Source organism: Chiloscyllium punctatum, chromosome 12, assembly GCF_047496795.1.
Source record: "Chiloscyllium punctatum isolate Juve2018m chromosome 12, sChiPun1.3, whole genome shotgun sequence".
Taxonomy (NCBI): domain Eukaryota; kingdom Metazoa; phylum Chordata; class Chondrichthyes; order Orectolobiformes; family Hemiscylliidae; genus Chiloscyllium; species Chiloscyllium punctatum.
This window is the reverse complement of record NC_092750.1, coordinates 63,736,011-63,758,380: the sequence shown is the minus strand read 5'-3', so window position 1 is coordinate 63,758,380 and position 22,370 is coordinate 63,736,011. Positions and strand designations below refer to the sequence as shown.

Genomic DNA, 22,370 nt, shown 5'->3' with positions numbered 1-22,370 from the left:
AGAGATGTTGTTAATGTTTAGGCACTGAAATCCATCCTGAAGTACGACTTTGCCTAATGCTTCTGACTGAACGATTAATTTACGTTGCAGCTCTCTCTGATTACCAAATCCTCCCTGCAAAATAAATACAGCACTTTGGCACTGAGGAGAAAAGGTGTAATGACTGAAAGTCTTCCAGTGGATGGAACCTGAGAATCCTCTATGCAATAGAGGTGCTTTCCTCCTGAATGATTGGATTGTATTCCACACTAATGGTGTTGAACTCTGTGCAATGCCTTGATTGTTAACCACTTACATAATGCAATAGGCAGAGAATCTAAACAGGATGTTTGTGTGGTAGTGGGATGCTTGCCATTGGAGGAAAAACTGACTCTTTGTCTCAATTGTGTCTGACTACATGTTGAAATCCTGCAGTTTAAGCTGTGCGCACAATGCTGCTCACCAGGGAGTTGCAGGGTCATGTGTGGGTCACTGTTTTCAGGACTAAGGAGTGTCTGCCATTCTTGCTCACTGGATGAATTTAATCCTTTCTCAGCTCGGCCTTCAGAAGGGAGTATGTTCTCTGAGAGCTGGCACCGACACGCTGATCAAGTGACCTTGGACAGCTCTCTTGGAATCTGTCACTGGGCAGAATTCCCATTTTTATCCTACCTTTTGTGACCACATGATGTCCCAAAGTGCTTTGCTGCATTTCTCTTTGAATTGATGTACTGGGGGGTGGGGAGGAAGCAACAGCCAGTTGGTCCACAGCAAACCCCAGCAAATAGCAATATTTTAGGCATGAGATGAGGAATAAACAATGCTCAGGACAGCAGGAAGGACTCCTGGGGGTCCTTCAAAGTGGGCATGATGACCTTGTGGTTAACACCACTCCCTTTCAACGTCAGGGACCCGTGTTTGATTCCAGCCTCTGGCAACTGTGTATGTGGAATTTGTACATTCTCCCTGTGTCTGCGTGAGTTTCCTCCCTCAGTCCAAAGATGTGCAGGTTAGGTGGATTGGCTATGGGAAATGCAGAGTTACAGGGCGAGGGTTGACTGTGGGTCTGAGTGGGATGCTCTCTTGATGGTTGGTGTGGACTTGATGGGCCAAATGGCCTCTTTCCACTCTGTAGGGTTTCTGTGATTCTATGAAATGATCTTTGGCCTCTACTTGACCGGGTTAAATATCTTGCCTTAAAGAGGCTTCCTGCAACAGTGCAGCAGTCCCGTAGTCCAAGGATTTTGGATTTTGTGCTCCAGTCTCTCAGTTGAAGCTTGAACTCGCAATCGTGTAGTTCAGGTGGAAGGGTTGTCACTGAGCCCCACTTGACATACCTGTTTTGCAAGGGGAGACAACCTTGTGTAAAAGGAAGGGCTGGATTTTCATGAAGTATGAGATAGAAAGTCCCCCAATTGTGCAAACATTGGGGGCCACTGCCAACCTTATTTCCATTCTGGGAAGGTGAGAGTTAACTGCATTTTGGCCATAGCCTCCCTAGGTAGGCCCACAGCAGCAGTGGAGAGAAGCAAATGCTGGAGTCAGCAGACTTGAAGGGTCATCACACTTTATTGGGTCATGTTCCAAGTGTAATGGTGACTGACAGACTTCTCAACCCCCCAGCACCCCTTTTTATTGCACCACCAACCTCCCCTTCCATAGCTCCTCCCTGGTGATTCTTAACCCTAATATCACTTCTACAGTCTCATGCTCACGCACAACAGCCCACACATCCTTTACATCCATGTTCCTAATGTCCAATGTGTACAGAATTAATGGATCTTTTGACAGTTTGACAAGACTTTTGAAATTGTCATGGAATTGAGATGATACATACAGGCTTTTATGATCCCAGCTGCTAATCGTATTGGACAGGCCATGTCCCAAAATAAAAACCCGGCTTGATAGATCATATGTTGAATTTATAACAGAGCAGCAAGTCCATTCGTTTTAGCTTTTTTGAATTCTGTTCTGAATAATCAGGAGTTCAGGTCAGAAGGGAGAACAAATACACCTCTAAGAAAAATCAAGCTTTTGCTTTTCTCGGGGAATCGATCTCCCTATCTTAAGTGTTTTAGGTTGTGGTGTTTCTAAGCCCAACATTGACGATAAGAGTGTCTGGCTAACTATTCAGCTTGCTAATGTTAATGCAGCAGCCAGTGGCCTTTTTCGGTGAATACTAGGCTGAGATCCAAGAATGTAAAATGCAATTGGTTCAGTAGGCAAAATTGACACTGCAACAGGTGGAGTGCAAATTTTTGTTTGATTTGCATCTTTATCACTTCATAGGTTGTGCTTTTTTCAATACCCATATGTTTATTTACGCAAGATGGAAGTGTGATCTGGATTGGAGGTTTGACTGCCTATAATTGACAGCTTTGAGTAGGTTAGAGTGGAAACTTCAAAGAGCATGTCCTTGCCTTTTTTTTTTTGGCTTGCAGCTCAAGACTAGAGCCCACTCATGATTCACAATTTCTGAGGTGTCGTTAACCACATCTACCAAAGAAATGGGCCCACCATCCAAGTTTCACTGTGGGCTGGATGGGTGAATGGAGTTTGAAGTGCTCATTCTTGTAGCTTTTCTGAGAAGGATGGGAGTGCTGCATTTGGGCTGGTGACGATCATCCTTATCCTGCGCCATTGGAAATTTTTAGTTGGGGGCAGGAGTCTCAGAATTGGGTGTCACGCTTTAATTTTGAAAGTGGGCCCAACCCTGTTCTGGCAAAGGCTTGAAAGGTCAAACCAAAACTAGTGTAAACCTTTCAACACCTAACCCATTTCCAACCACCAACACCATACCTGCCCCACCCCCAACCCTGCCAAACTTGGAATGTTTTCAAACTCTCTCTTCTTTTTAAAAAAAAATGCCTTGACATGAAGCATAAGAATTGGGACAGCCCATACATCCTGCCCTGGGCCTAAACTCCTTTTTTGGTCTCTGCTCCTCAATATTCCAAAAATCTGCATTTCTTTTTTTTTAAAAGAAAGATCCTTCCAGTGGTCTCGCCTCCACACCTCTGAAGCAGAGAAATCCAGACATTTGGTACCCTCCTTGGAGAAAAAAAAAATCTATCTTTTCTCTGTTTTAAATGGGTCTCCCCTTTTTCTGTAACCATATCACCTGAGTTTGGGTTGCCACTGCATTGCAATGATCCACCTTGTCAGGCTCCCTCAGAATCTTTTTATGTTTCAATGAGGTCACCCTCATTCTGCCAAGCTCTACCGAAGAAAGCCCTAACCTGTTTACATGTTGTCAATAAGTCAACCCCTTCATCACAGGAGTATGCCTCCAATGCCCTTTACAAATACGGGGATGAAAGCTATCCTCTGTACTCCTGGTGTGACCGCACCAATGTGCTATACAATTGTAATGAGACTTCCTGTTTTTAAACACTGATTTCTTAGTAATTAGTGATTCATTGAATCATACACATTTTAAGGAGCTAAGTGGAAGGAAACCCCACACTTTTTCCCATGAAATTAGGGAGTGGAGTTGAAGGGAACAACTTTAATCTATTACATCTGACTAGCATTCTCTTCCTCATATTTCACAATCCAGTTCTATTGTTAGACTTGATAAATGTTCAAAACTTTTAACCTTTACCTGATACGTGCACATTCCTACTTCACAGCTGCAGATTCTTTCTTTACCGGGTGGAAGGTTTCCTTCAGTCAGGGCTGACTTCTCATTCAGTTTCTTGCATTTTTGTTAAATGAGATTAAGGTGGTCCTTTTATCATGAGATACATCTGTTTTTGTTTTGTTTTGATTTAGTTCCACTAACTGATCCACTATTCGAGGAATTAGGCTAACCTAGAAACTTGGTTTGTCAGACTTGGCTGTTCTTGTGATTTTACTGAATGATGGGCGTAGAATTACTCCTAAAACAACAAGTGGAAAATGGTCAAAAACTCCATTGCTACTGAATGCACTTTGCTGCTGTTAGCACCTTTGTATATCAGAAGTTTGAAGCAAAACACTGGCAGTCTGACAATAGGTTCTGTTATATAAACCAGCTCAAGTGGTTTGACTCAGTCCCACTTTACTTCTGCCTTATGCTTTGATCCACCACCTCCTCACGTTCCTCCCTCTCACCTCACCTCACCTTCTCCCATCTTGTCTCTCATTTCCTCCCTTCCACTCCTTCCCTCACCTCCCATCGTCTATCCCTGATACCTAACACTCAGCAAAACTAGATGTGATTCTTCTACACACTTCTGAGCAAGATTATGAATTCAGGATCAATTATGATGTTTTACTTGTTTAATCTTATCTCCTGGAATTGTACCCTCTTCTGAATTGTGGGCTGGGTCAAATCTTGCATTTCTCAGAGGAAAGCTAACCAGAGGTTAAATAATTCAGCATGATAAAATTTCTAATCAGACTGAAAATAAGGCTCTGCTCAATGGTGGCTTGCAGGTTAGAAAGTTATTGGTTCAACCTGCACTCCAAAGACTACATTTATCAAGGACGACAGTTTGGTGCATTGTACTATTTAAAGGTGTTACCTTTCAAACAAAGTTGTTAACAGAGCCCCAACTTTACTTTAGCCTTTCAGTTGCAAGATAAGCAGGGGCTTTTCCTGATGCGCTCTTGCAGAATTTCTTCCTCCAACTAATGCTGCTTAAAACAAATGATCTGATTCCTTTTGATTATGGAATCTTCGTCTCTGAAGTGACAGACTACATTTCAGAAGTTGTCATTTCTGAAGTACTTCAGGGCACCCCGAGGTCACCAAACATCATATGCACATACGGATTTGTTTGTCCTAGTTGTAGATCGATATTGTCTGGATTGCTCTGAGAAGAGTGATGACTGAATTTCTCCCTTGGATGTGCTGTTGGGTGGCCCAAGTGAACAAGAATAACTTTAATCTGTGTTCAGTTATGCAATTGTTAACAGTAAGCACCTGAGTAACTGAAGAACGGAAATGCAGCTGGAACAGGATGTGAAACTAACGCACTTGTTTGCTGTATAATTACTTCTGGAATCCAATTTCCAATTGCTCTAATTGCTGTGAAGCGATATCAAAATGATTCATCAAGCTCAGTTATTACTCTGAATTTGAGCACTTTGTGAACTCAATCACAATGGCATTAAGTTGTGCAGACAGATTATAACGTGGCACTGTTGCTGTGCAGTCAACAGCTTTTCCCAACAGGTTTAACACGTTGTTTGCCAAACTGATGGATGCACTAGTTATGTATTTATTTGGAAGCTCATGTAGATGATCAATAGAACTGTGTTCACATCAGTGGCCATTTCATTTGAATTCTGAGGGTTGGCTCCTTCATCTTAGAGTGCTGGGGAGCAGCAGACTTCCCTCCCCAACACCCAAGGTTGACCACACAACCTCCCGGAGTCTTCAAGGCCATTACTAGTGCCCAGGATCCTACTGGGGCACTCACTCACTCACACTCACTCACACTCGCTCGCACTCTTAAGAACAGTAGATTTGCCTCACCAAAGCCTGGGATTGACAAGGAGCAGCAACCTACCCAGCAAATGGGGGACACCCCCTGGACTTCAGGTGAGACTGAAACTTAAGCATTTCAAGCCCCCTCCTCCCTGAAACCCCCCACCAAACATTCTCCTGGCAAACATCCATGCCATTGAAAACATGATTGTTGACCTCCAAGTTAGTCCCCTCCACCAGAGGAAATTGAGAGACTGCTGTGTGCTCGGTTTCACAGAAACCTGGCTCACTCCCGCTATACCTGACTGTGCCTTACATTCTGAGGGTTTCTCAGTTCACTGAATGGACCGCTCAGTGTCCTCTGGCAAGGCAAAGGGCTGTGTGCTTGCCTCATCAATACCTGGCGCTCCAACGTGGTGACCCTGGTGAGTTACTGCTCCCCAGACCTAGAATACCTCACAGTGAAGTGCTGCCCCTACTACCTGCTGCCTGTGTTTCACCTCTGCTAACCTGAGCAGTCTCCATACCACCCCATGTGGAAACGAAGGTTGCACATGATGAAGTAGATAATACTCAAAAAGTCTCCAGAATGAATGCTGAGAAGCCTTGTTCATCGGAGCCAGATTTCAACCAGGCCAGCCTCAAGAATGTGCTACCAAAATACCACCAGCATTTTCCTGTCCCACCAGAGCTCTGAGCATTCTGGACCATTGCTGCACAACCATAAAAGATTTCTGACTGCTCCATTCACCATCAGCATTTTGGAAAATCAGATCACGAATCTGTGCTGCTCCTCCCGGCCGGCAAGCAGAAATTGAAGTATGAGGACCCAGTACAGAAAGTCGTGCAGCGTTGGTCTGAGATAACGTAAGAGCCTGTATGGAATGGCTTAGAGTCAGTGGACTGGGCCTTTCTCGAACTCAGTAGCCAACCTAAACACGTATGCCACTATCCTTGCTGACATGATTAGTAGGTGTTTAGGTGACTGTACTGAAGTCTAATCCAAATGTACCCCCAGTTCGAAACGAAGGATGATCTGGGTGCTCCACTCCCTACTGGAATCCAAGTCTGAGGCATTGACGTCAGGTGACACTGGTATGATTTTGGCAAGGCCATCAAAGATGCAAAGAGGTAAAACCAAGCTATGCTTGAGACCCAGATAACGGCATGGGCACCTATTTGTGACTAGGCTTGGATGCCACAACAGGCTACAAAGCAAATTCGTATAGAATCATTGACAAAGTACATACTTGCTGATGAGCTCAAAGCATGCTATGCTCGCTTAGAACAGAAGGGCACTGAAACTCTATCGACCGGTGCATCTGTACCAGTGGTCACTGTCACAGACGTTAGCTCAGCTGCCTTGAGGGTGAACCCATGGAAAGCAACTGGAGTCCCTGACTCCGCCTTCCAATTCTGTGCAGACCAGTTGGTGGGAGAAACCTCCTCAACCCTTCCTTACTATGATCTGCAGTCCCCACCTGCTTCAAGAAGACTGCCATCATTCCAGTCCCAAAGAAAAGGCTTTGCCTCAACAGCTACTGCCAGTGGCTCTGACCTCTAATTATGAAGTGCATAGTGAGGTTGGTCATGGCTCCCATCAAATCCAGCCTCCCAGATTGCCTTAATACTTGCAATTCTCTACTGACGCAGCATGTCGTGGCAGACCCAATCTCCTTGGCTTTACGCTCATGCCTGGAATATTAGGACGACAAGGATGCCTCTGTCAGGCTCCTACTTATTGACTACAGCTCTGCTTTCAACACCGTAATTCCAAACAAGCTCATTTCTCAACTGAGACCTATACCTCTGCTCCACCCCTCCCCCATAACTGGATTCTCGACTTTGTGACCAACAGACTCCAATGAGTAAGAATAGGCAACAACCCTCCACAATACTCCTCAACACCGGTGTCCCGCCAGGTTGCGTACTCAGCCCCTTACTACACTGCTTATATTCTCATGATTGTGGGGCCAAATTCCACTTGCAAGTTTGCCAATGACACCATTTTAGGTCAGATCTCAAACAATGACAAGATGGAAAGTGATTGAGTGCTTAAAAGCTAGGTGTAAAGACAACAGTCTTTTCTTCATCAGCAAAATGAAGGAGCTGGTCATTGACTTCAGGAAGCAGAATGTGGGCACATCCCTGTCTGTATTGCTGGTGCTGAGGTGGAGTTGGTCGAGAGTGTCAAGTTCCTAGGAGTGATGACCATCAACGATCTGCCCTAGTCCAGTCAAGAAACCACAACACCTCTTAACTTTCCCAAGAGGCTAAGGAAATTTGGCATGTCTATGCTTAGGATGCTTTCTTGAAAAATTGTTACCAGGATGTGTTGCAGTATGGTATGTAAACTGCTGCTCCCAAGAACAAAAGAATTTAAAGAGTAGTGAACACAGCCCAGTCGATCACCGAAACCAGCATTCCATCCACCGACTCCATCTATGCTTCCCACTGCATCACTCAACCAACATAATCCAAGCTCCCTCCCAACTCCCTCTTTCATCAGGCAGAAGTACTAAACGTGTGTACACACCTGAACAGATTCAAGAACAGCTGCACACTCTGAGCTCCGTGCTTATGTATTGAACAACCTGCTGGATGTGGGATTGTTTCCATGGGGCAGAGAGAGATTTATGTGCTAGTTTTCATAATACATTGTTTGAAACCATTAGCTTGACTTCAGTTATAGGCAATTCTTGAGCAGTAGATGTTATGAATGGACATCCACTGTAAAACCATTCTGACATAGAGATTATAATTGAGTCTTACCATGGCTTCTGGTGAGGAAGCTAGTATCATACCAATGTAGGTCAAAAACACCCTTTCTCCAAGCACTGGGTTATACCTAATGTAGAATATAATGGCTTTTTTTTGGCAAATAACTAGAAATAGAAATATTTGCAGAACATAGTCATAGAGCTTCACTCTAATTTGTCCGTGCTGACCAGAAATCTTAAATAAATCTAGTCACATTGACGAGCATTTGGTCCATATCCCCCTCAGCCCTTCCTGTTCCTATACCCATCTAGATGCCTTTTAAATATCATAACTGTACCAGCCTCCTCCACTTCCTCTAGCAGCTCATTCCATCCAAGCACCACCCTCTGTGTGAAAATGTTGCTCCTTTTGGTCCCTTTTAAATTTCTCTCACCTTATGCCTATGCCCTCTAGTTTTGGACTCTCCCACCCCAGGGAAAAGACCCTGTCTATTTACCCTATCTGATACATTGATTTTAGAACAGTTAAGGAAATGCTCTGGAAAAATTCCTCTGCCTGAAAGCAAGCAGTCAAGTCCAACTTAATCAAGGGCGATTGGAAGATGCATCTTAATCAATCCAATCTATCTTTCATTGAGGTTAAAACTCTAACATTCAGCAATTCAAATCTGACCCTTCTAATTAGGTACAGATAATTCACAGTAATTGCATGAACTGGCAACTTGTTTCATTGTCTAATGGCTCTACAGACAGCATTATCTTCTGATATCTAATTTAGCTCTGTGATTACATGACCTGTATTCATGGCTCTCTGGTCTAACTGACTGAAATATCCATGCAGTCTTGGTCTAAATCTTACAATATTTTCCAGCCCTCAAAGAAATCTCATCAAAGCCTGTGCTTTACTTGAGTTAAGACATCAGAATGCTGCATGTCATGGTGACACAGGACCATCAAAGAAGCCATCAATATAATGTCTCTTCATTATCCATCTAGCCAGGAATATATCCACTTTCAGTGAGGCTGTCATTGCTAACTCAGCATCTTCTGATTTGAAATCTGACAGCGTCTCTTTTAAAACTTGATCGTAATATAAATTAACCCTGAAGAATCCTTTAATGATCACCCGTAATGTAAGAAACTGGGCATGAATATCTTGATATTGAAAAATTTGCTACAGCTTAGTTACTATATTCAAATATAACTATTAGTATCTGGGTTATCATTAAGCTCAGGATTTCAGAAAAAATATGTAATACTCTGTATATTTGAGTATGTTTCTAGACAAGTGCCATGATTTAAGTGATTCAAAATAAGGTGGAATCTGAGATCATGGTCAGAGGTCATATGCTATGATACAGTGATGTCATGAGCATTTCTCTCAAAGGAATTGATTGACTGGGACACAACACAACCCAGGATTTCTGGTTAATTCAGTAGTCAGAAAAGATCTCATGATTGCCCCCATATTTTATGATCATTTTATCCAGCCAACTTCGGTTCTAATCTTTCTACTAGCTGATAGGCATGAGAATTGGATATTTGCTTAAATTTTGCAGTGGTTGAGGGGTTAAGAATGAGGCAGTGGGTCTCGAACCATAGACTGTGTGTGGCACAGTGGTTAGCACTGCTGCCTCACCGCGCCAGAGACCCGGGTTCAATTCCCGCCTCAGGCGACTGACTGTGTGGAGTTTGCACATTCTCCCTGTGTCTGCGTGGGTTTCCTCCCACAGTCATAAAGATGTGCAGGTTCGGTGAATTGGCCATTTAAATTGTCCGCAGTGTTCGGTAAGGGTAAATGTAGGGGTATGGGTGGGTTGCGCTTCGGTGGGTCGGTGTGGACTTGTTGGGCCGAAGGGCCTGTTTCCACACTAAGTAATCTAATCTTCCAAAGCAATGACATGAATACAAATTAGCTGACTGGCTCTTTCTCTGCGATATGATTCCATGATCCTATACAGAATATTAAGCTACAGTCTTATTTTTCCTCAGCAATTGAAGCCTGCTAGCTGTGGGACATCCTCTATTGCTACTCTGAGTCTACCAACAGGCTGTTACACAATGCTGTCAAAGTTTGTTTGTATCCCAGAGGTGATTTTTGTTCATAAGAAATTGAGGTAATTTGGTAGACATATTGCACCTACACATCTTGTGGAGTTTGTCACTTGTCAGTTCTTGTGACTGACAGAGTCAGTTAGGAGCATCAAGAAGATGGTTATTCACGTTGGTTGACTGGTTTTAACAAAACAATGCAGGACCTCCAAGGCATCCACGTCATGATATCTAGGGAAAATCTTCAAATATTACATATAATTTTCCTGAAGTCCTAACAGGATTACATTTCCAATTTTTGAGAATTCTTGCACTTCAGATTTTACAAATCAATTACAAATTTGCATCAAAGGATCAAACTATTTGACAAACTGGTCTTTCTACTCCCTGCAAGCATCCACCAACTATCCTTCACCTAACCTTAAACTATTCCTTTCTGCCATTGGTGTTTACCTACCTTGCCCCTAAATCCTGGCAACCTACTGATCTACAAATGAAAGCGCTGCCAAGTCAGTCATGTTGGCAAGTTTAGATGGAACCTTGAGAAATGTGAGACTAATTCTGAAACTGCTTGACTAGGTCCAGAGTTCAGGATGCTTTCGGTAACCTTGTTCAGTGTAATGGTTACAGCAAGTTCACAGAGTGACAAATATCCAAGAATCTATATCAGCTGCCAGGTCTTTGCGTATGTATGTGAATTCATGTTCGATAATGTGAATATTCTTAGATAATTAAAACAAATGGATAGGTTAGCAGTTCAGCTGTATCTGTTCTCATTGCAAGTGTGGAATCCCAATGCACTTTGGGAGGACGCCTGTAATTATACCACTTTTATTTATCTCTTGACCAAAAACCATTCCTCAAAATATATTTTGGGTATGTGAAATTTAGCTTTTGTAAGCTGACATCTGTCTGCTTTTGGAATGGAAAAACCCTATCTTCACCAATCGAAGGATACCATTTTCCTGACCCCAATGAGTGTTGGATTGTTATCACTTAGTTTCCCATTCTTGGAACATACTTCAGTGAACCAAGTCACTGCTGGTGTTGAGCTGGTTATTGCTAGAACACAATTTAAGCTTTATAGTGAGCTACAGATCCATTTAGAGGGGGAAAAAAAAGAGTTGATATTACATAGCAGCACAGTGGCTCAATGGTTCGCACTGCTACTTCTCCATGCTAGGGACCCAAGTTTGAATTCAGCCTTGATGGGGTTGACTGTGTGGAGTTTGCACCTTTTTTTGATGTCCGCATGGGTTTCCTCCCACCGTCCAAAGATGTGCAGGATAGGTGAATTGGCCATGCTAAATTGCTCATCGTGTTTTAGGATGTGTAGGTTAGGTGCTTTAGTCATGGGAGATATTGGGTTGTGGGAATGTCTGGGTGGGATATTCTTCAGAGGGTCAGTGTGGACTGGTTCAGCCAAATGGCCTGTTTCCATACTGTGGGGATTCTATGGTTGCAGCTTTCATTATATCCTTCAGAATATTGTGAAGCATTTTACAGCCATTGAAGTTCACCGCCTGTTAAACCATTATAGTCCTTTAGGAATGCAGCAACTAATATGCACACAACCAACTCTTGCAAGCAGCATTGTAATAGTGACTAGATACTCCGTTTCTTAGTGTTGCCTAATGGGTAAATATTGGGAATGCCTGGGATAACTCTCCTGTTCTTGTCCTAAATAATGCCGATTGATCACTTGCACTCTGCTGAGAGAGGTAGACAAGGCCTCAGTTAGTAGGAACAATGGCACTTCCAGAAATGTGGCATTCCCTCAATGCTGATACCAGCCTCCATTTTGTGTTGGAGCCTATCATGGGACTTGAACCCACAATCTCCCAACTCTGAGATGAGAGTATTAACCCTAAACTGAGACAGACGCCATTACTGCTGTTTCCCTCTATCATTTCCAGATAAATGCAGCTGAGTGAGTTGTTTTCTTTTACCTAATTACCTGTTTGTTTTTACCTAATTAAGCAATCAAGAGAGCTCTTGTTTTCTCTGTTTTTCTTTGAAAAGGGTGGGAAAAAACCTGTACTTTCTCCCAATGATTGATGTGTCCTGTACTAAATTGCACCTTCTGTTTGGAGCTATGGGGTCTTGTGAACTTAAGTTTCATCCATGGAAAGCTGCCATCTCCTCAGCTTTAGTTCAGGAACATAGTTATTGAGATGCAGAAGATGGTTACCCATCAACCAGAACTATGCAGTAGGATCCTATATCCCTTTTCAGTTCACATCTCCACTTTTCTTTATGGGATGTCCTTCTGCAAGTTGCCGCAATGCATTCCATCATTTTATCTTCTGTTCTTGGTGTTGTTGTAATTTTACCCATGCTGTGGATATGAATAGTGTGCTCATGTAGTTCAAAAACATGTTTAGGTCATAAAAACTTAATCCATGTATTTGATTTATGTGGATTGAAGTTGAGTTGTTAAGTTAAATGTTCCTTCAGATAAAAGCAAGTTTCAAATAACTGTTGTACCAGACTCAACAGATGCTGCTGGACCTGCTGAGTTTCTCTAGCACTTTTTTTTTGGCTGTTTGAAATGTTCGTTCAGCAGTGACTACTCTGTTGGCTTGCTTCAGATTGCTCTTTCTAAACTTTCGTGGAGCTGATATCATGAGTGTCTCTGGGCTTGACAATTAATCTTTATTGTCTAGGTTTAAACACAAAAGAACGGTTTGCACTTTCAAAGGTCAGTCTTCGACATGGAGCTTGAGATTGAATGCCTTTTGACGTACAATGTGAGGAAATTGTGTAACATCTACCATGTGTAGAAAGAGGGCCTTCATTGGTACTCTTTTTTAACTATTCGATCTCCTTTGCAGAATAAACCAATAACTACCCAATACTGGTGGGACAAAGAGCTATGGGAATTTTACCATTCATTTGTGAGCTAAACTGCTAAATGTTTTGGATTTTTCTGGTGCCTTTCAACAAAAACAAGTGCAAGGTTATGGTTGTGTTCTCCCTTGGGGTGGGTGGTGTGATTGCATGAAGTATTTACTGATTCATTATGGGACTGGTTCTGTGTGTATGTTAGTCTTTGCTGTTACGAGGACAGCGATATTGAACAAGTGGAGAAGATTTTCTTTGGGTGTTGATGCATAACTGAAGTTTGGTCCAAGTTTCAAATTTGACTATTAGAATGGTGTTAGGGCATTCAAAAATCCCATCTTCCCTTATTATATTGGATCAGCGTTTCTGGCATTAGCCATAACGATAGTTGTAGCACCTCATTCGGCCACTTGGCATTGTGGCCATCCATCTCAGAATGAATTGCAAGCATTGTCACCACTGTAACGTAATAACATTGAATGAGAAATGGATTCGTGGACACTAAGATGATCTGATATGGATAACATTCACTTGCTGCTTCAAATGCACTGGTTGTGTAACTTTGTCAGAAGCCTTTGGCTGCCATTTGATGCATTTCAGTGCACCCGCAATATGCATACGTTATTACTTTGTCACGTAACGTCAAGAAAAGGCTAAATGTACTAACTGTCAAATAGTTCCTTGCATCCAGATAGGGAAACATCTGCTTTGTATTAGCCTTGTTCATGCAATTATCTGAAGCCAGTACAAGAAATTGAGTTATTAACCCATTCTCCACCTTGCCTATTCTAGCATTGGTTTGTTTCAGATTTGAGAAAGGGAAGAAAACACATCTGTAAAAGTGAGTAGCACAGATTAAACTTGTAAGATCTGTGCCAGCATGTAGAACCAGGGATCAGAGGTTGCTGTTCAGTCATTCATTTAATTTGCTTTCTTTCGAGGGAAGGTTTAATTGAGCGAGTCCATGTTCATTCTAGAACCCATTTCTGATGGCAAGAAGATTGGTAACAAAGAATTGAAATTTAAATTCAGTGACAAAAGATTCTGAAGTAGAGATAATGAAATTTTATTTTCATGAATAAAATTTTTATTTTGCTTGCCCCACCCTTCAGTTGTAGACACTTTGATTTATATTTAACTTGTCTATAGGATGTGGGCTCTGTTGGCTTGGCCAATTTTATTGCCAGAGGGCAGTTGAGTAACAACCACAGTCTGGAGTCGCATGTAGGACAGTTCCTTTCCTGAAGGATATCAGTGAACAATTGACAATGGTTTCAAGGTCCTCATTTGACTTTTAATTCAAAATTTCTATAAATTCAGGTTCTGCGATCAACCATAGTGGGATTTGAACCTAGGTTCTCAAGATGCGGCTTGCAGCTCTGGGTTAATACTCAACCATAGCAGCAATAGGCCATCAACTCTCCTTGGTCAGTTTTCTGGTTTGTGTCGATTAATCCATTTTAGAATGGGTTGTTTGACTTGTTTAATGCACTTCCTTAGTGGATGATATAAGTTTGTCCTCTCTCTCCTTCTTTATTGGTTCCTTTTTAATGTCTGATGCGGGGTTTAGAGAAACCTTCCAAAGGGGCAAGATGGGTATTTTCAACGTGTCTCCACCGTGGTGGGTAGCTGGAACGTTGGAGTGGTTGCTCTGATGACTACTTTTGCCATGAGTAATAGCTATTCAGCTGGAATTGGGGTGGCCTCCTGACATCACTCTGCAGGCTAATTTCCTCCAAGCTAAAGCTAACACATGCTCCAGGATTGGTGCTGGAACCTGCTGGGGGCTTGATTTATCTAACTCGCTCTCGGGCTTGAGCAGTACACCCTTGATCTTTATAAAGGGTCAAGGAAGGGCTAATATTGAATGGATGTGGTGGTATGCTTTGCTTAAAAACTGCTTTTTACTTGCTGCTTCTGCTGTCCTGCATGCATTCTGCTTACACACCTGTGCCTATTGCAAAGAGTGTTCCTTTGTTAAAACTTCAAAGTTTACAAATGTTAAAGCATTTGTATCATTTGTGTGAGAAGTTCGCAAGCAATTAAGTGTTTTTGTCAAAAGCATTTATAGGCAACTAAATAGTGATGCTTAATAGTTTGATAAGGTTGTTGCAGAAATACTGTTCCAAACTGCATGCAGCATTTTGTAGCTAACTCTTGCTCAACATAGTGCGAAGAATTGCATCTCTCGTGTTAATTAACAAAGTCTTGAAAAGAAAATCTCGTTTTCTGCATGTCTGTCCTTCTAGCAGGAACTTGATCAAAACCTGCCCCAGAAACAGCTGGAGGATCAGAAACGGGTATGTAAACCAGCACATGCACACCTCGAAGACAAGAATGGGTGGAAATCCCTGCCCCTGTTTTGGAAATGAACAATTTTATGCGCACTAAATCAGCTTTGCTTTAGATTACAGTAATTATCTGATTTGAAAGCTAATTGATGTGATCTCCAATAATATGTGCTTAATATGATTACAGTTTTTCAATATGGATGAACACAGTAAAGTGTGGATCAAGTTTTGTGTGTGAAACGTTCAGAAAGGGAATCCTATTCCCAAAATACTTATTTTCCAGACACCATTATAACAAATAACTGCAGTAAATTGGTATCTGACACTTCAGTCCTTGAGGGCATGGCAGATGTACTGTTGATGCTTCATCCTAAAAGAAGCTTAGAGATTTGGTTGTGTGAGAATGTGAAAATTAATGGCTTTGTGTGTACTGTGAACAAAAGAAAGTGACCCTTTAAAGTAAATGCGATTCATTGACTTAATCCTAATCCTGTCTGTGTTTAGAGAATGATTCACTGGGAAGGAGGGGGAGGAGAGAAAATGAGGGGGAGAGAGGCTTGGATTATAGTCATGCAATACATCCTGTGTGGGAGGAATACAATGACAAGTTTTAACCTCAAACTTTCTACAGATTTTACTCAAACATGAAACAGATGATTGACACTTTGTCGTCTTAAAAGGATTTACCAAAATTTACAAAGGTGAAGTTTACAGGAACTGTGTAGATATTTTAAGAATAGATTGCAATGCTACCCTGAGGCAAGTCGCACTTATGAGAAGACTTCATTAAATTTGTTTGATGCATTTATGTTTTGTGTTCACATTGTCCATTTGTACAATTGGAATTTCTTTTAAATTATAGCAGCAGTTCTTAAAAACTGCAGAAATGAACTAGCTGAGCAGAATTCCATTATTAATGGTGCTACTTGAGCGAAATTATCTTTTTAGCTTCAGTATTCTGTTCAGAAATATTTTGTGCACATTTTCTTCTGCTTTTCTTTCACCAAATTTGTCATTTTTTTTTAAAAACATGTCTCAAACACACAATTTGAATTGACTTAAATCTGCCCTTGTCAGGTTAGAATGGTTGTTGGATCTAGTAATGGGGAATAAACCAAAATGGATAAAGGAAGGAAAAGTAAGGGAGCCTCTATGCAATAGTGATCATAACATGATACGCTTGGATACAGAAGGCTTAAGAATGGACAAAAAGATAAGGCTAATAGATTGGAGAAAAGGCTGAATTTAACAGACTGGGAATGCAACTTGGGGGGGGGAAAAAGATGTCTATATTAACAAACAGGAGAAAGTGAGAACTGCAGATGCTGGAGATCAGAGCTGAAAAATGTGTTGCTGGAAAAGTGCAGCAGGTCAGGCAGCATCAAAGGAGCAGGAGAATCGACGTTTCGGGCATAAACCCTTCTCCTGCTCCTTTGATGCTATATTAACAAACAGTAATATAGAACAATTATGGAAACATTTAAAATGCCATTCCCCAAGGTCTAGTGAAAATATACATCGGTTTAAAAAAAATGTTATGCTAAGGGGACTCCATGGATCAATTAGAACATCTGGAAACAATTGAACATTAGAAAAGAGGCATTCATTAAATATATAGATAGTAGAGGATTGCACTACAAGGGGAAATGCAAAAAGATTCTGCGAAGTCAAAAATCAATTTCGGAAGGTGTAAAAGAAATATTAGGCTGCATTACCAAGGAACAAAAACCTATAGAATATTTTAGACTTTAAATGGGAAAGAAAGACAATAATGGGGATTGGGCTGTCTAAGGACACAGGATATTACCAGCAATGGCAGAAATATTAAATGATGATTTTACTTCGGTGTTTACAAAGGAGGTAGAACATGGAGATGTTCTAGTAGTGGGATCTACACTTCTCTTCTGAGGAACTTTAACAGCTTTGTTAGACAGGTAAGGTAAAAGAGGACAATGCTGCTTGACTATTGCACACTTGGGTTCCAGTACCATGTGACTTAAGAGCATTGCAAAAGGGGCTATCTAAATGATTCTTTTTAAAATGTGACATGGAATAATGAGCTCAAGTGCAATTAGAATTTTTTTCAAGAATTAATGATTCTATTTGATTAGATTTTTAGACACCATTCCCTACAGTGTGGAAACAGGCCCTTTGGCACAACAAGTCCACACTGCACCCACCCACCCCCCCCCCCCCCCCCCCACCCCCCACCAAAAAAAAGATTAACCCGCCCAGACCCCTTTCCCTCTGACTAATGCACCTAACACAATGGGAAATTTAGCATGGCCGATTCCCTTGACCTGCACATCTTTTGGACTGTGGGAGGAAACCAGAGTACCATGAGGAAACCCACACAGACTTGTGGAGAATGTGCAAACTCCACACAGTCGCCTGAGGCTGGAATCAAACCTGGATCCCTGGCACTGAGGCAGCAATGCTAACCACTGAGCCACCGTGCCACCCCGACTTGAAGAAATCAAGATGGCAAGGTTAAAGCCCCTTGTCAGATTGGATGTGTCCAGTTCTTTTGAAAGAATCTAGGGAAGAAATAGCAGGGACGTGTCTAAGTAAATGTTATAAATTTTCATGCAAAAGTGTGGTGCTAGAAGATGATAGTAAATCAAATCCTTTTGAGGAGGAGGAGAAAACATGTCCAGAGAATTTTGAGTAAGCAGACACCTCAACTTAATGGAATCCAGAATTAAGGAAATACTGTAACAGCACCTAGCAAAGAAACAATAAAAACCTGGCTTGACCAATGTCATTGTATTTTTATGCAAGGTAGCAGACAGAAGAGAGAACCAGAACAAAGTAACTGTCATTTGTCTGGATTTTTGAAAGACTTTCAATGAACTGCCCTCTAATAAACTAATGAATAAGCTCAGAGAATTGGTGTCCGAGATCTAATGGCAGAATCGACTTCTGGCGAGCTTCTGGACAGAAATAATCCGAAAGGAAGAAAGGCTGGTTATATAGCGTCAGAAGATAGGGAATAGTGTTTCGCAAGAATCAGTGCTGGGACCACTGCTGTTCACAACTTAGATTAACCATTTAGAATTTGATATTTTTTCCATTTTCAAATGACCTGTTAGTATTGAAGAGGACTATATCACAATGCAGGAGAGCATTAATAAAATTCCAAAATAAACAAATAATTGCCAAAATGAAGTTTAATACCATTAAATATGAGGTACATTTTGGTAGGAAGAGCAGAGGTGTCCAATATTACTCCAAAGGTGCAAGTGTATGTAGAGTAGAGAGACAAAGATTTTGGAATGCAAAGATATTAAAATGAAAAAGTTGTGCTTCCACTTAGCAAGGCCTGTTTTTTTTTAAAAAAAAACAAACCAAGCATGAGGCCCTTGGCTTAAATAGACAACAACTTGAGTGCAATGTGCCGTTCTGGTTACTCTGTTCAGTGTCACTATATCTTTTATAACAGGAAATAGTGAAGATACACAAGGAAGACAGCAGCAATGCATAGATACTCATATCAGGAAAAGATTGACAGATAAGCCTCTTTTCTCTTGGTTGGGCAAAGGTCAAGGTGATCTAATTGAGTCTTTAAGACATTTGATAGTGTGGAATACAGGGAGAATATTTCCTTTCTGTTGAGAACAGCATAGCAAGATGCAATCAATAGGGAATGGTCTCCAATGAAATTTCATGAGAAAATCGGGAGAAACTTCCTTAGCTGAGGCCTGGTAAGAGTCCGCTTGTTATCACAAAGAGTAGTTGAAGTGAACAGTTTAGATGCTTTCCAGGGGAAACAGACTCCTCTGCAAGGGAGAAAGGAATTGGGGTTTCCAAACGTAGATCTCTATGAGAAAGAGAAGCAGACTTGAATGAATCATAAACACTGGCATGAACTGAATGAGCCAAATCGCCGCCTTCAGTGCCATTTATCCTGTATCAAATGACTTCATTGAGTTTGCTCTACTCTTTAGTATTTCAGAACTAAGTAATGCAAAGTTGAAGAAATTATTATTGAAAATTGGTTGTGGCATTTGTTTAATGGCAAAGGCTGATCTATTTCAGTTTTGTTGATCGGAAGACATTGAGGATGTTGCTGAGTAAATATGTTAATTACAGTTCAAACATTTGGCTGTGATAATGTCAGTGAAACCATACTACTAACGAAATGTTTTGGATGGTCATCTCCCATACAAATTCTGTCCCTTCTGTTCTTTGATTACTGGAGGCTTTCAGTCTTAATGTGTTCTGTTTGAAACCCACGATGCTTGCACAGTGGAACAATTGTAAACCATTTGTAGTTCTCCAGATGGTTTATTATATTTTGGTAACTGTATTGGTGTATGTATGTACTACTGGTTTTACTTTGTGTCTGGAGAAGTATGTTGAACATGCAAATGTGCTACTGGCTTTATTGTTCGACAGTGGATTATTAAAACCTTTTGCTTGCAAGACAAATTAAGTTACTGAGTGTGTTAAGATTCTGACTGCAGTCTCAATCTGCTTTCCAATTTACTCTTCAGTTCCATATACTGGTGACTTTGCAACATTTGTCATGTTTTGTGTCTGTCTGTGCGCCTGTCTGTGGTTCCCTCCTCCCCCCTCCTTTTTTGCCTAAATCAGCTTGTTTTGTTTATTTTTAAAAAAAACTTCCTTAGGAAGACAAGGGCAAATATTTGAAATTCAGTACCTTCTGGAAGGGAATCTGTATTTACTATACAATATATTTAAAACATTCTGTGATTAAACATTTATCCTTCTGGCTCACTTTCTCCATGTTTTTCTAATTTCCACATCAAGATCACACAGAATGCAGGGGGAAAAAAAAACTGATTTAGTGTCTTGTGACACGGTTATAGCACTACTGTCTCTGAGCTGAAAACTCCCAGTTCAGGTCCCACTCCAGGACTTGATGGCCAAGAAAGGTACGTTACAATGTGTTCAAGTATAGAAAATAGGAGTAGGAGATCATTCAACCCTCTGAACCAGTTCTGCCATTTAATATGGTAATGACAATGTTTCTCTACCTCAATGCCATGTTCCCCCTTTTCTCTCTAGACCCCTTGAAGCCTTAAATCTAAAAATGCATCCCTCTCTCTCTTGAATATATCCAGCCTCCACAGCCTTCCTGGGATAGAGAATTCCATAGATATGCTACCCTTCAGGTAATGTTTCCCCATCTCAATCCTAAATGGTCTACCATGTAACATTTATTTCTTTGTTGATTCATTTTGTGGGATGTGGACATGACTGGCCAGCATTTGTTGCCAGTCTCTAGTTATCCTTGACAAGATTGTGGTGAGCTGCTGCAGTCAACCTGCTGTGGGTTGACCCACAGGTCCATGCCCTCTGGGAGGCAATTCCAGGATTTTGACCCAGTGATAGTGAAGGAACTGTGACTTGCGGGTGGTGGTGTTCCCATGTATCTGTTGCCCTCTTCCTTCTGGATGGAAGTGGTTGTGGGTTTGCAAGGTGCTATCTGAGGATCATTGGTGAATTTCTGCAATGCATCTTGTAAATAGTGCACACTGCCACTACTGAGCGTCAGTGGTGGAGGGATTGGATGCTTGTGGATGCAGTGCCAATCAAGTGGGGGGCTGCTTTACCCTGTATGTTGTCAAGCTGCTGGAATGTTGTTAGACCTGCGCTCATCCAGGCAAATGGGGAGTACTCCATCACACCCCTAACTTGTGCCTTGTAGATGGTGGACAGGCTTTGGGAAGTCAGGAAGTTAGTTACTTGCTGCAGTATTCCTAGTTTCTAACCTGTTATTGTAGGCACTGCATTTATGTACTGAATCGAGTTGCGTTTCTAATCAATTATCACTCCCAGGATGTTGACAGCGGGGGAATTCAGTTTGGTAACACCATTGTATGTCAAGGGATGGTGGTTAGTTTGTCTTTTATTGGTGATGCTCATAGTCTGACATTTGTTATCCCAAATGTTACTTACCAGTTATCAGCCCAAGCCTGGATATTGTGCAGATCTTGTTGAATTTGGACATGGAGTGCTTCTGTGTCTGAGCTGTCACGAATAGTGTTAAACATTGAACAATCACCAGTCAATATACTCACTTCTGACCTTTATGGGCAGCAATGTTATTAATGAAGCAGCTGAAGACGGTTGGGCCTAGGACACTACCCTGAGGAACTCTTACAAAGATGTTCTGGAGCTGAGATGACTGACCTCCAACAGCCACGTCCATCTCCCTGTGTGTCAAGTCTGACTCTAACCACTGGAGAGTTTGCCCCCTGATTCCCATTGATTCCAATTTTGCGAGGTCGATTTGATGCCACACTTGGTTGAATGAAGGGTTACTGGACTCTTGATTCTCCTACATTTCTGGTAGGTTATTTGTACCTTTTTTTTTGTCAAGGCAGAACCAAAGTATGTGACCAAATTCTTTGCCATGCCATGTGATGAACAATCACCTGATGAAACAACACTCCAAAAGCTAGTGCCTCCAAATAAACCTGTTGGGCTATAACCTAGTGTTGTGATTTTTAACTTTGTACACCCCAGTCCAACACTGGCTGCTCCACACCATTTGTTCCCCATTTGTAATTTCTCCAGTTTCTAACTGTAAGGGCACCTACACTTGTCCTTTCTTAAATTTGTTTCTTCACACATTCACAGAGGCCTTGATGTTCCCTTGCTCTATTTTCCCACTCACGATTCAACATTTGTCCTCTTTTGCTGAATTGCACTATACTTCCAATCCTCAGGATTGCTGCTTTTTATGGCATTTTTAAATGTTTCCTCTTTGGAAGTGATACTATCCCAAATTTCTTTTGTAAGCTTTTGTAGCTATCTTGATTCGTGGTACAGTCGATCGGAGTCACCACTGGATAAGTTTTTTTTTCTTTCTAGCTTTGCATTGGAGAAGACCAACTTGACCTAGTTTGATGTTCCTGATACAGGAGGATTGTTTGCATTGAGAAATATTCCCTTTTCTGATTTAAAAACTTAGAAAGCGTGATTTTCAACACAAGGTAAAGAACCGATTAGGCCCTCCACCTGTCTTCACTGGTGCATACAGCCAATAGCCTCCTTTTTTCTGGTTCACCCAAGTTCTTGAATTTTTATGGAAAATTT

The 22,370-nt window shown here is 41.5% G+C and overlaps 1 protein-coding gene across 6 annotated transcripts in view; it reads left to right on the top strand.

Annotated features, from left to right (window-relative positions):
• itpr1b (inositol 1,4,5-trisphosphate receptor, type 1b) overlaps positions 1 to 22,370 on the top strand; it is a 521,994-nt gene that overhangs the window by 276,902 nt on the left and 222,722 nt on the right. For 3 of the 6 annotated variants that reach the window (XM_072582660.1, XM_072582659.1, XM_072582658.1), the window contains exon 40: positions 15,261 to 15,311. The exons of 2 other annotated variants lie outside the window; for them this stretch is intronic. In XM_072582660.1, coding sequence (XP_072438761.1) covers positions 15,261 to 15,311 — 51 coding nt within the window. The remainder of the gene's footprint in view (positions 1 to 15,260; positions 15,312 to 22,370) is intronic. One more of the 6 variants, XM_072582661.1, reaches the window with a different exon arrangement.